Here is a 14,136-nt window from a genome sequence, read left to right on the forward strand (position 1 = left end):
GCAAACTCCCCCCCCCCCCCAACTTCTCCTCAGAAAGTATTATCTCTCTTCCCTTAAATCTGCAAAGATATTTTTCCCCATGAAGGCTCATCCTGGCAAAGTGAAATAAATATCTTTTTCTTTAATCAGTTTCTTAAAATCTGTTTCTTTAATCAAAATAAACTAATGGTCTCATTGCTGAAGTGGGACTGCTTCAAATGTTTAAATGTTAATGAAGTAATCATCCTGAAAAATGAATCTGCAAGATAAGTGCCCCATAACTGTAAACCCAGGCAGTGAATATTATGCAAATGCTAAAAGTTTACCCAGGGGAAAGCTAATTTCATATCCAAGCTAATTATAGAATATTAGAAATGAATACATACTAGCAGAGGTATATGAATAGCAAGTGCTTGACAAAGAATGTATAGGAGTAAACTACTAAGGGGTCGTAACGTTCAAATAAACTATCTTATCACAGTAGCCAGAGCTCACACCAGGTATCTGCATAGCATACGTGAAGTCATCGCAGAGACTATCCATATTACTAGTCACTTGTGGCTTGCTGCAGACAAAAAACCACCACCCAAGCCCCAAAGAATCCAGTCTCATGATGCTCCCTCACATAGGCTCACAACTAAACCTTCCAGGAAATGTGCAAAATGTTGGTGGTTGTTAAGTATTTAATGGCAAAAGTGACAAAAAAGATTTATCACATACTAGTTTAAACAAAAAAAGCTCCACGCAAACAGTGCCTACCTACAGGATACTCACCAAGTGTGCACTGAGACGCGTTTGCCACATATCAGCTTGTTTGGGTGTCAGATCAGGGATTGACAGACCCAGCCGTGAAGCTAAAGCTTCTACGTAACCTGCAAGACTGGAAGAACAAGAAAACAAGAACAAATGATTTTGGATCTGACAGTATCTTCTAGTGAGGATTTTGAAATATTTGAAGCACTGAACTTAAAATCAATAGCTTTTCCTCCAACATACTGATAAAGCCATCGAGAAGTAAATATGGGAAAGTGTTCAGACCTCTGATGGTCACATTTTGCAATGTAAGTTAACTAATTTTCTCACTGATTTAATATGCAGTATTTCCAGAAAAACTTTATGCAGTAAGACACAACTGGTGTGAATGTTACTGTATTTTTGCAGAGCTTCTAAGTAACCTTTACTGGAGGAAAGGTTACACACATGCACGCATGCTAGTTAGTAATAAGCCTTGTTATTTGCAGAAAAAAATTAGAGGGAAAGTGGGAAAAAGAGGCATAACAGACAGCTTTATTTTCAGCAATTACGCATAAATTTCCTTTAAAAAAATAAAAAAGTCAGCTGCATCTGCTTATATCAGAAATAGGTATGCCTAGATCTGAAGACATTTCAGATACGCAATTGTTTTATCTGAGGAGAAGGAAATGTCTTCAGATCTAGGCATAACAATCTGAGGAGATATATTAGGTATATTCTATCACAGCAATATATTATATCACAAAAAAATGTATTTTTCCATTTTGTATTTTAATGAACGCACTTTTTGTAGAAAAGTTCTAATACTTCTTTAAAAGCAAGCATTACCTAAAGACTACATTGAATCAGGTTAAATGTCAATCCCAGTATTATCACTTAAAATACATAATACTGTAATAGCAGGAGAATTATTCTGTTTCAGAACTACGGCATTGCAGTTTTAACCTCGACAAGAACCACCTAATATTCCAACTTTTTTTTAGCAAGGACAGAATGCATTTCTACAGTCATGTAGTTTACTGAAGCAAAATTCAAGAGCTAGGAAAAAAAATAAAGCAATTTCAGCAGTTTATATGTTCTAGTTCAGTAGCACCAACAGTGTTTGCAAGAGAGAAAAAAAAAAATATTCTTAATAGAAGTTCAGACATACCCCAGTCCAGCTAAATCTGAAACAAGGTTTCCCAAAGCTGCAGCTGGAGGGAGGAAAAGGGAAGAGAAGGGGAGAAGGCGGCAAAGTATTATTTTAATTATAAACAAAACTAACCAGCTCCCCTTCCACCCTCAGTGACCCTCACTCTTCTCAGTGTATATATAGCATAAAAAACTAGAAGCAAGTTTCTTTTATTTTAGAGTTTTTCTTCTGACCTTATTGCAGTTTGTAATAACAGCAGTGGACTACCAATAACAGGAAGTGCAACTATTTTTCTCAACTTGTATGAAGAAAACTTGACAAATACAAAAAGACAACACTGACACTTGGAAATCAATGTAGCAACTTTTCAGATCAGAGTTAAAAATGGCCATGCATAGTTGCCAGTTTCATACAGCTAACACTGGATGCCAAGCAAGGCCTTCCAGTGCCTGAAGAGGCACAGGAGCACTGGAAACAGAAGGAGCTATTACTCACATTAAGTACCTTTGATAAACATTTCAACGTATCCATGAACTGTGTCAGTTTAGGAATAAATACTGTACCTATGATTGAATAAAGTTACACACTCATGATTTCACAGCAGATCTTATTGAGATAAGCTTGCTTGTGACTGTCTTGCATTGCAACAGAGGGCTACAAATTTCCAAATGATTAACTTGTTCTGCTATATACATTTTCATTTAAGCTATCTGCGTGCTTGTGAGCAATGCTGCACCTGCAGTTGGTGGGTCCATGAGCAGTTTTTTTTCCTCTGACATTGCAGAGGCACCAAAGCTGTCGAGCAGAGCTTATCAGTTTTGGCCCAGTGCAGGAGCAGGGTGGCTGCTGGGCCTTCCTATGGTATCGCAGAGGCAGAGAAGCCACCAAGAACACCAGCCAACACAGTAAAAGGACACCAACGCTGATCTTCACTTAGCACTGCAAGCAAACAGCAACTTACAAATACATATATACACATACATAAATATCAGACCCTAAGGAATTTAGAGCAGTTCCATTACAGAAATACAAATACACTTTCCTAAGTGACCCAGGATTTGAACTTTTAGATTAAAACCAGCAAGCATTTCAAAAGCTATTTGAACTGAAATTCCATTTCTGCAAATAGAATAGGTCCTTGCTTCAACCATAGGTTGTTTCTTTATTCAGAAAGGCAGCTGCAAGACCAAGGAATGAGCCATTTCCAGCCCTGTGGCCCACTTTCAGCCTAAAATATACAAGTGTGCCATATTAGTCTACACATAGTGTATTTTTATTACTTGCCTGCCATAGTTGAAATTCCTAGGACAACTCCAATTGACAACTCTATTTGGGTTCCCTGAAAAACAAGAGTTTTCTCATTATTTGAGGGATTTGGAGTTAAAATAGACTGTATTGCTTCAACTGGCAAAAGTATTGCTTATTGCTTGTTTATGTTAAGACTGAAAGGATAAATGGGCATTACTGCTACTAGATCCGCACAGCTCCTACTCTCCTAGCATATGTATTTCCCCCTAGGACAAGAGCCTACTTCTGATATTCTTTTAATGTTTTATATTGTTTCATAATGGCCACCTAATGGACAAAACCGTAATTCCTATCTCTGCATACCATTTTCCCCACTGTAATTCTTAGCTGAATCCACAGTGCTGAACGCAAACTTCTACAAATACTGAGCAAACAAATAAAACACAGTATCGTAGCTCCTTACTTTTTCAGTTGAAGAAACAAAATCAGTGAACTGCACGATGAAACAGCAGTACATGGTCCAAAAATAAGAGACAATGTGCACGAATTAAAACATGTTCCAGTTGGATACAGGAAAATGTTTTCCACTGTGAGGACAGTCGACCATTGAAACAGGCTGCCCAGACAGGCTGTGCAGTCTCTGCCCTTGGATCTTCTCAAGACCCACAGGATAAAACAATGAACAACTTCATCTGACCTTATAGCTGACCCTGCATTGAGCAGAAGGTTAGACTAGAGACCCTGAGAAGGTCCCGAGCAGGATCAAGACTAGAGACCTAGTGGGTCCTGCAGTCCCTTCCCACCTGAATTACCCCGTGATTAAGATCACACTGTCAATGATAATTCTACACAAGGAACAGTATCTTTGGCCTTTATCCATCTTCCTGTTCCACTAGTCCATTTCATCTTCCAAATGAACAGGAAAATATCTCGGTGTTACTCAGAAATGCCAGACTACCTCAGTACAAATCAGCATCAGCACTAACATTGCCTGCATCACTCAGAACAAAGGAACAAATCAGTAAAAACCCTGAAGACCTATTCATCAACGCATTATAATCACATTATCATCAGTTGGTACAAAAAAAAAAGTATTGACTACATGATCAAAAGCGTGTCTTGCAGCACAAATTAGGAGAGGGAAAAAAAAGCAAGCCTTTTCTCAATTCAGTAAAACTAGTTACAATACTGCCCTTCAGAAGGAACAACATTCCTTTGCGTCCTGCAAAGGCTGAATAGAGCATGGACATTTTCTTTAAAAAAGAAAAATTAAAATAGAAATTAGTGAGTTTATACAGAGGGAACAGAGTCTTCCTGAAGCTCTCATTTACTCATTTAGTACTTGAACAATATGAATCTTACTGACTTGATCAAGGAATTACATAATGAACTTACCGCAGCAATCATAATTGCGTTATCCAAAAATCCAAACCCTACAAAAGGTAATGCATTGTGGAAGAACACTAAAAGAAATAAGTAACAAAGAGAAAATAAATATTTATAAGAGAGTTCACTAGTCACACGAACTACTGAAACGTCAGTCTAATACTGCCTTTAAGAGAAACAAAGACAACATACACAAAATCCCTTTCCTACTACTTTTATTAGTGACCTTTTTATTTCTGGCAGGTTTGGTAAAACCCTTTGCTACACGTTAAGTGTTACTAATGGCTTGCAAAGAGCCAATTAAACCAACCTACTCTTTGCAAATACCTGTACAATTTTGGATGGAAGCCACTTATGCCTACTACTGCATAAGAGAAATATTTAAAACTACACAAACTTTGATACTATTTAGTTCTTCCAACCGATGTTGCAGTATCACTGAAGATTGCCAAACTGTCTCACCAGACTCCCTGCATTCTTCTCTTGCTTGAAATAAAGCCCCTTCCTCTGCAAGTCCCTCTCTAATCCAGTGCAAGAGCTCCATCTTCTTCACGCATTCCTAAAAATTCTTATTTTAAGAATATTGCCTGGAGCTAGGCAATTCTTACCAAAACTCCTTCAGCTAAACCTGCAAATGCTAAGGTGGTTTTCACTAGTGTGTCATACAGCGTTAATTATCTCACTATTCAACTCAAACTTCTTGATTTTGTTTGGGCACTATGATAATGACAAGTTAGACTTGAAGCCGCTCCTCAATACATTGTTTAAGAAATCAAGTTCCACCTTTTGTTTCATGCATTTTTTTTCTTTTCACTCCTGAAACTCCAAGTAAACCCTATTTGAAAATATTTTCTATTGCAGGAACTTGGAACATGCTGGTCTCAATTTCTAACAAGCAGCACAGTGCTACTGTATCGTTCTTTTTTGTCCTGCTCCATTTTCTCTATAAAGTCTTAAGCTTGTAAGCTTCTGATGGAGATGGGACTGAATTTGCACAGCATTGCCTCCAGCTGAGTTTCAAGGTGCTAGCATCATAAGACTAAATACAGCACCGAGGACAGACACATAACTAAAAATACAGCTTAGAAAGTCAGAACTTTTCATTTTTAACATTTAAAACGCATCAGCTATTTACGTTTTTGTCCCCACTTCAGATGGGACCAATAATTCCTATATTTTATGAACTTACAGATGCAAACATATAAAGAGGGAAGAAAGATGAGTGCACGAACCTCACAGCCATGTGAAAAGAAACTGGTATGAGTCCCTTTTGGGTTTACCTCTCACAGACAGCATGAATCCATGATCATAGAAAAAACAAAGCCACGCTCAAGAGATCTTTCATGCTCAGGTACTAGAACACGTTTGGACTTCTGTAACTACTTTCTAAGAACACATACCTTCTTAAACGCACAGGTAAAAGACTAAAGCACAGAACGTACGAAGTTTTCCAAATTATTCTTTTTTTAAACCACTGCAGGACAAAAACCCCAAAAACATAAATAACAAAAAGAGCACAGAGACGCCTAGTATTTTCAAAATGTGTGCACCAAACTCTGGTGCTACAAAGGGAGCTCAAATTCTTACCGAAGTTGACAGAACTTTGGAATCCATGGAGTAAACAGAACCCCAGGGACCAAGCAAAAAAAAACCAAAGAAAAATAAGTGTAGATATCTAGAGTAGGAAAATATTCAACTAAATACATTTGCTCACTGACAGAGTTTAAAAACACAAGATACACTGATTTGGAAACTAAATCAGTGTAATTTGAACGACCATGGTATTATAAAGAATACCAAAGCTATTTCCAATTTCTCTGCAATTTTATCCCACTTCTCAGTCCATTTAAAATATATGTGACAAGAAGCAAGTCAATAGTTTTAAGCTTAAACACAAAAACCCCCACAAGGTACTGCAGCATCAACACCACTCGGCTTACAAAAGTGTTTGCTGCTGGCTTTGAACAGCACAGTCTCATTTGGGCTTTCTGTCCTACTTTCACTAAATGGTGCACATTCTCCAGCTGAGGTGTTATGAAATAAAGAAGGCAGGGTGACTGTTGGTGCTTGCTTTGGTTTTCTGTTATTCCATATGACAGGGATGAGGACAGACCAGCACTTGTAGGAGAAAGGTGAAACAATTCAAGACAGACTGCACAAGTACTGAACCACATTCAACAAACATTCTTCTTTTACCATGTTTCAGTTGTCCTGGAGATGGTGGTGCAACCTCCAACTTCTCTAGAGAAGTCAAAATGAAATGAGAAAGTTAGCTAGTTCATCACAAATTCAGTTAACATATTATAAATTGTTTACCAAATTACTAGCAGGCAAAAAAGCAGTTATGTTATTTAACAGCTTTAAAATTTGAAGAAAAATGCTTCACATCTACATTTTTATTATTTTTACAAAAGATAACATACTATTAAAAGCCACAAAGTCTTAGAACGATATTACAATATTAAACTAGTATAATGATTATGCAAAGTAATAGCATACATTAGAAGCAGCCCGATAAGCCACCTTTATTACTGAAAATTAGAAAACCACACCAAAATTAGAAAAACCAGGACATCTAAAGACAATTGTATTTTATTATTTGTTTTTAGAGGTCCTCTAAGCATGCATCAGACAACCACCAGAGACAGTGTGCAAAAAAAATCCCTACCATTTCTGTTCTGACAGAAGCCGTCTTTTAACAACTAGTGTGAGAATAAAAGAAAAATACTACCATGACATTAGAGACCACTGATTTCAGTAACAGCAGATCAAGTTTGGTCATTTGGTGCACATTTCAGGTATCCTGGCATCAAACCATTAAGAGCCTAGAAGGACAAGGACATCACTCCTGAACCTGACAGAGTACTCTATAGGAAGCTAATGCAGTCTATTAAGAGGTGATGTACAGAACACAGCAGCTACAGCTACCCATTTCACAGGGGCGAGGGAAAGAAAACAAGCTACTTTTTTAGGCTTTTGTTGTTGTTGTTTTTTAAATGCAGATATTGAGCATAAGACCCCTTTTTAAAGCATAAAAAAAAGTTGCCCTAGTATCTTCCAGTATTATGAACCCTAAGCTTTTGACAAGTTGCTTCCATACTTTTGATTAGGTAACTTCTATAGGCAAAGGTAAAAAATGCTAAAACATAAGAGAAGCATACAATACTACCTCAAGTGTTCAAATTTTACTTGGGGCAGCCAAGTACATGAAAAGACAACGCTGCAAACACAGGCTGCGAATCATTTGAGCATATGTCTGAACTGTGCAAACTAGAGTGAGTATCTCTGCATCCAAGTCACTCCTATATTCAAAGCTATTGTAAAGGAGAAACTAAAATATTCACTTAACATTGGAGAAAAAAAATGGTTAGACCATAACACCAATATTCAGCCAACCAGGACACTGACTTCCAAAATGATTTCATTAATCTAAGGTCTGAAACTGTAACAACTTTCAAGCTTTAGCAGTTATTGGAGACCCGCTTCTTCCCTCTGCCCAATAAACTACCTAAGCTCTACAAACACCAGTTGTATTCATCATGCAAGTGGGAGAAGTACAGCCCAAATACTAGAGAAAAAGATTTCTCCCCCCCCTAGAAAATGCCAAGGAATTTACAAATTAAAATCTCGGGCCGGAGGAGGAACAAAAGAACATCCCGTGGTAAACAGAGGGGAGCCCTGCAAGAGCCAATCTTCCAAAGCTGCAGGCATCACTGGTGCCCGACAGCCAGAAAGCTTCAGACCAAAATTTTCAGCTTGTGTTCAAGAAGGATAGGACTGAGGGTGGGACCCATTTTCCCAACACAAACTTCTCCTGCACTTGTCTGCATGTGGCCTCCCTCCATCCTCGCAGCTTAAGCAAAGCTTTTAGAAAAGCATGGAAAAAGAGAGAGCTGTCTGTATACACCAGTACCACCCTTTCAGCAGCTTTTCTCAGAGACAGCAAATTCGTACAACACTAGGGAAAATCAGGGCCGCTTTGAACTAAAGAGATTAACTGAGGCCACAGTTTCCAAAAGCTCTAGATGCCCTGGGGGTGACCAGGCAACCTAAGCCAGTACCGTCACATTCCTGATGAAGCTTTCCTAACCTCCTCTTGCTCCATCCTGCTGGATGCCAGGGAGAGAATGAAAACCCAAAATCACGAACTCAAGCACAGAAGGTCACTGAGAGAGTGCTGTGCTCCACGGCTTTCTGCTCTGACAGGAAGCTATCACACCAACCAGCGTGGTTCCTTGGCTTCATGTGACACCGCCACTGAAACCATCCCCGCTGAAGTACCATCTATTCTTCAGGTCTAGTTCTCCATATACAAGGATTTAATGATAAAAAGCTGTAACAGCATACATAAACTTCCAGGAAACACTCTATTTACATCTGAGGAAGACATCTTTTCATAGTTTTCCCTGATTATGATATCCAGTTAATTGAGATAATTCCTAAGTGAAGTATTTTGGGTTCCAAGACAGAAGATAGAAGACTATTCAGTTTGTCACACAATACTACAAAGCTCTAGAACATCAGTATTGTGGATTTAACTACAACTGATGTTTGAGTTTGATAACACATGGCAGTCTACCATGTGTTATCAAACATTACACTCTATTCAGTGCAGCTAGAAAGATATTAAAAAGCTAAAAACCAGCACATAATTGATTTTAGAAGCTTATTACCAAAAGGAGAAATTGAGGACAAGCATTTGATAGGAGAAGAAAATAAACAGCAATCTTTTACATCTATGAATAATGGGAGTTTCAGGTCACGTTAACTAAAAAAGACACAAACCTCCTCCTTTAGAGCATAAATCAAGGACTATCTTGGGTTGGTTTTAAAAGGAGGGAGGCTGGGGGACACTACTTTGGGGGTAGAAGAGAGAGGAGTTAGTGCAAAGTAGAAGGAAACAGCAAGGGATCAAATACGAGCAAAAATTATTTCATCATTGACATAACCTGTTTTGGTGGTGTGGGATTCTGCTAGTTTTGGCTGGGATAGAGTTAATTTTCTTCACAGTAGCTGGTATGGGGCTATGTTTTGGATTTGTGCTGGAAACAGTGTTGATGACACAGGGATGTTTTCGTTACTGCTGAGCAGTGCTTACACAGAGTCAAGGCCTTTTCTGCTTCTCACACCACCCCACCAGCGAGTAGGCTGGGGGTGCACAAGAAGCTGGGAGGGGGAGTGATGGCGTTTGTCTTCCCAAGTAACCGTTAGGCGTGATGGAGCCCTGCTTTCCTGGAGATGGCTGAACACCTGCCTGCCGATGGGAAGGAGCGAATGAATTCCTTGTTTTGCTTTGCTTGGGTGCATGGCTTTTGCTTTACCTATTAAACTGTGTTTATCTCAACCCATGAGTTTTCTCACTTTTACCCTTCCGATTCTCTCCCCAACCCCACCAGGGGGGGAGCGAGCAAGTAGCTGTATGGGGCTTAGTTGCTGGCCAGGGTTAAACCATGACAGGGATTCCTCCTAAATACCCATTTTATGAAGCAGGGCACCTAAGGTGCTTCAACAACACTAGGGCAGTTAAACATTAAAAGAGAGGTTCCTGAGGACAGCATGGTGACACCGTGCTCTGGAGACCAGACTGCTCTTGTCCAGCCATAGGGAACTCTAGCGTAGGAAATAGCATCTTCCTGCTGCATGCATAAGAACTTTATTTTTTATAAAAGAGCCTTGCTAAACTCATCCAGAAGCATGCCTGACATACAGCTTCCCTCATCATTGAGATAAAAATTAATCTGGGAAAAAAAAAATCTGGGCTCACATGTATTAATGAGACAGGGATAGGAGAAGTCTGACAGAAAAAGATCAGATAACTAAGCACAGGTCAACCCTGTTCACGGTCCAGAGAGGGAAACTCCAATCCTGACACACTCTCTGCCTGAGCCAGGACACACGTCTCTATCCTGGAGAGGGTATCTAGTCCCGTGCTGCTCAAAGCAGGGCCAAATCAGACCAGGTTGCTCAGGACCTTGTCACACGGTACCTGCAGGACCAGACGCAAGGAAAAAGCTGTCCTCTGTGGAGCACCAAAACAAGCCTTTAAGCACAAAGAAGACTTCACTGACAGCTGAAGTACACTCCTCCACTGCGAGGTACAGAGCGCTGCCTGCTATGGGGAAGGGGGCTGGACCAGCTGAGCTCTACTTGCAGAGGCCAAGGCTTAGTTTAAAGCTGGGACATTGGGAGGAAAAAAAAAGAATTAAATCAGAAAGAATTAAATAACCACTGTGGCATGAAAGCAAGTAACCTTTTTACAGAATCACTTCCAATACCACCTCTTTAAAGTATAACATACTTTAAAACTCTGCAAGATATGAAGGCACCAGGAGAACACATCTCTTGGAGAGCCAAAAAGATTCTTTAAAGCAATTTTTTAAAACTCTAGATAGCAAAATGTATTTCAGAATAGCGTATTTATTCATAGGAAGCTGTTCTGACTATTTGAATTTTCAAGGCTCAGCAAAAAACAAGAAAAATCTTCAGAGAGTACGCAAAGGAAACATGCCCTTCGCTTGTTTTACTGGAGGGAAAACAAAAATCCAAATTGCAAAACTTCCTTTCAAGAACTGAATTGAGTCAGAATCCAACAATTCAGAGTTTAAATGTCTGGGGAAAAAACCTAAAGTACTCCAGTATTGCATTTCACGGCAGCCATTTACCAGCTCATCCTGTGCCATAGCGCTGAATAAGACACCAGAATTCATCTAATCACAGAAGGAATAAAATGAAATGGCAGAGTAGGGAATACTGCTGGTTTCTAACTGATATTCATTACCATAAATGAAGTTATAAACCAAGGTTCAAGTGCAATACAGGTCACGAGCCCAGAATTAGCAAAGTCTGGGGAGCAGAAAAAAAAAAATTAACTGCCTCTTAAATCTGTTCTTGATCTTTTTTGAATTTACAGTATCACTTTTTTGCTAACTAAACATTTACTTTTTTTTTTTTCTAAAAATAGCTAGAACCTAGGGGGGAATATAAAACTGTCAACATAAATAATACTATTATCCACAACTTGGCCCAAATCCAGCAAGTTAAATTAACTATGCCAATTGTAGCCAATTTAAACCAAGACAGTACTTGCAATTTAGTTTTAAGATTATTATTCTTAGCTGACAAAACCCCCAACTGACTAATAGGTAATGGGGGTGCATTTATTCAGACAGCTGGTAAAAAAAACAACCAAAAACCAGAAAGTTGTCATCACTGGTTTTTGAATTATCAATTTTTTAAGAACTGGCATACAAGGGAACTTGCAAGCCTAAAGGCACGTATTACTATGTTTTATTCAAATTGCAGCTAACACTGTTGTAAAGCATTATAGCTAAATCTGTTACTGGGGCTACCCTAGAAAAATAAATGCTACAGCTGAGCATTGTTAAATCTAAGACAAGAATATGAGCAGTTTTATAGATTTTTAAATAGTGACCAAATTGTTAAGATTAATGATTTAACAATGAATATCAAGAAGGTAAGGAGGAAGAATATGAAAAATATTAATAATCTAGATCCATTATAACCTCATTGTAGGCTCTGAAGGTCAGTGTCTCATCTGGAAGTTATGGAGGGTTTTGTCTCAAATGCATCAGTCTCTCTCCTCCAAAACACCTGCCCGGGTCACTTCAGCAAACCATTCAGATACACATCATGGAGACAGCAAGGGCTTCACTTACACAGAACAAGAAATCAAAGCAATTGTTGTCTCTATTAAAAAGAGGTACTCCTTCACACATGAGTTCATAAGAGGATCTTTATCCCCAAAATTCGGGATTGGAGCCTAGAAACGAGATGTGTGTTACTGCTTTGTTCAGTATCTAGAGGTGGAACTGAAAAACTGAGTTTTTTTCAGTTTTTGTTAAAACCTTGAGAAAAACAGAGGAACAACAAAGGGGGATGGGGGTAAGTGAAGTCTCATCTCCAGATGAGACACTGACCTTCAGAGCCTACAATGAGGTTATAATGGATCTAGATTATTAATATTTTTCATATTCTTCCTCCTTACCTTCTTGATATTCATTGTTAAATCATTAATCTTAACAATTTGGTCACTATTTAAAAATCTATAAAACTGCTCATATTCTTGTCTTAGATTTAACAATGCTCAGCTGTAGCATTTATTTTTCTAGGGTAGCCCTGGCCATAGTACCTGTTATCACTTGTGTTTTCTGCCCCTGGGTGACAGTAACAGATTTAGCTATAAAAAATTCTGGCTATGATGTATGAGTTCATTCACGGAATAAGTTCATAAGGCACATCCCCATCCCCCTTTGTTGTTCCTCTGTTTTTCTCAAGGTTTTAACAAAAACTGAAAAAACCTCAGTACATACAGCAAAACACAAAGATGAAAAACCATGTCCACTGATCTTCAACTGGGTTCCCTCAATATTCCAGGTGGGCAAAAACAATCCACGAGCTGACAGCAAAGAAAAAATTCTGCATCATTTGTTTTAAGTCACAAATGGTTTCCTGTTACTACAGCAATTAAGGCATGAAAGGATGCTGACTCCTGCAGTGCTAAATATAAACTTGGCTGTTAGCCCATTCAGTCACATGCACACAAGAAGAGAAAGCTGAGTGAAGCACTAGTAAGAGATGAATAGACAGAGGACGTGGTAGAATAATTTCTTTACTACCCCTGAAAAGATAACTATGTCCAAACAAATATTCTGCATACAGAATATACAAATTCTGTATATATACAATATACAAAGTTTCCTATACAAATAGGACACTATGGGCAGTAAAGACCTTTTTTATACTCTCTGTAACAATGTGGAAAATGACAGTGATTACATTCCATCTCCCTCCCTGAAAAATCTTGAAGCAGCAGAAGAGATTACCATCTTTATTTGAAACTACTGTTATACCTCGGGGACCAAGTGCTAAACAAGCTTTGCAGGAGTGCTGGTTGCTCCCCGGTTCTCTCCCGGCATCAGCCAACCAATTCCCTTCAGAACAAAACCCAGGAGTGATTTCGGGGATAGTTCACTCCTGGGATCCCATCCTAGCAGGTGGGCAGCCCAGACGTATAGGCCCCAGGACAAACCCAGGGCTAAGTGCCCCATACAACGGATGCAGCAAGCCTGCTCCAAAGGGAAAAACAAACAAACCACTATGATTGGGAATGTAACTACTCTGTGCCACCTCATCTAGTGGTCAGTACCTGCTCCCTAAAACAGATCCATTTAGCAACAGAAATATACGTTATTTCTTACCAGATGCGGAACAGTATAGGTTTAAATAGCATAGAACTTAAATTCAACTTTATCTGCAGTGCTTACTGGATGTTCATCATCAAATATTGTGAGTATACAATACACTTACCCTATTATCCCTTCTGAAAACATGATACACCATTCATATCCTCTTAAAGATGTTTAACAAAACACAGAGAACTAAGGTGGAAAACCTGACCAGAAATCTAGGAGAAAGTATAAATGCAAACAGGTATCCAGAAATCCAAATCACTGCCTTCATCATTAAGAGGTTTTTTTCCTGATCTAATCCAATTCTCTATCAGTGCCTTATAAACTTAAAGGTCAGCCTTTCATAGAACCATAGAATCATAGAATAGTTTGGGTTGGAAGGGACCTCTAAAGGGCATCTAGTCCAACCCCCCTGCCGTGGGCAGAGAC

At 38.9% G+C, this 14,136-nt stretch overlaps 1 protein-coding gene across 1 annotated transcript in view; it reads right to left on the reverse strand.

Annotated features, from left to right (window-relative positions):
* Window positions 1-14,136, reverse strand: part of TMEM65 (transmembrane protein 65) — a 75,374-nt gene that overhangs the window by 4,925 nt on the left and 56,313 nt on the right. Inside the window, exons 6-10 of the mRNA XM_009277231.2 lie at window positions 6,695-6,739; window positions 4,508-4,575; window positions 3,149-3,203; window positions 1,883-1,925; window positions 754-859 (exon numbers count right to left, since the gene is read on the reverse strand). Of these exons, the coding sequence (XP_009275506.2) occupies window positions 754-859; window positions 1,883-1,925; window positions 3,149-3,203; window positions 4,508-4,575; window positions 6,695-6,739 (317 nt within the window). The remainder of the gene's footprint in view (window positions 1-753; window positions 860-1,882; window positions 1,926-3,148; window positions 3,204-4,507; window positions 4,576-6,694; window positions 6,740-14,136) is intronic.

This window comes from Aptenodytes forsteri, unplaced genomic scaffold (genome assembly GCF_000699145.1).
Source record: "Aptenodytes forsteri isolate BGI_AS27 unplaced genomic scaffold, ASM69914v1 Scaffold49, whole genome shotgun sequence".
NCBI lineage: Eukaryota > Metazoa > Chordata > Aves > Sphenisciformes > Spheniscidae > Aptenodytes > Aptenodytes forsteri.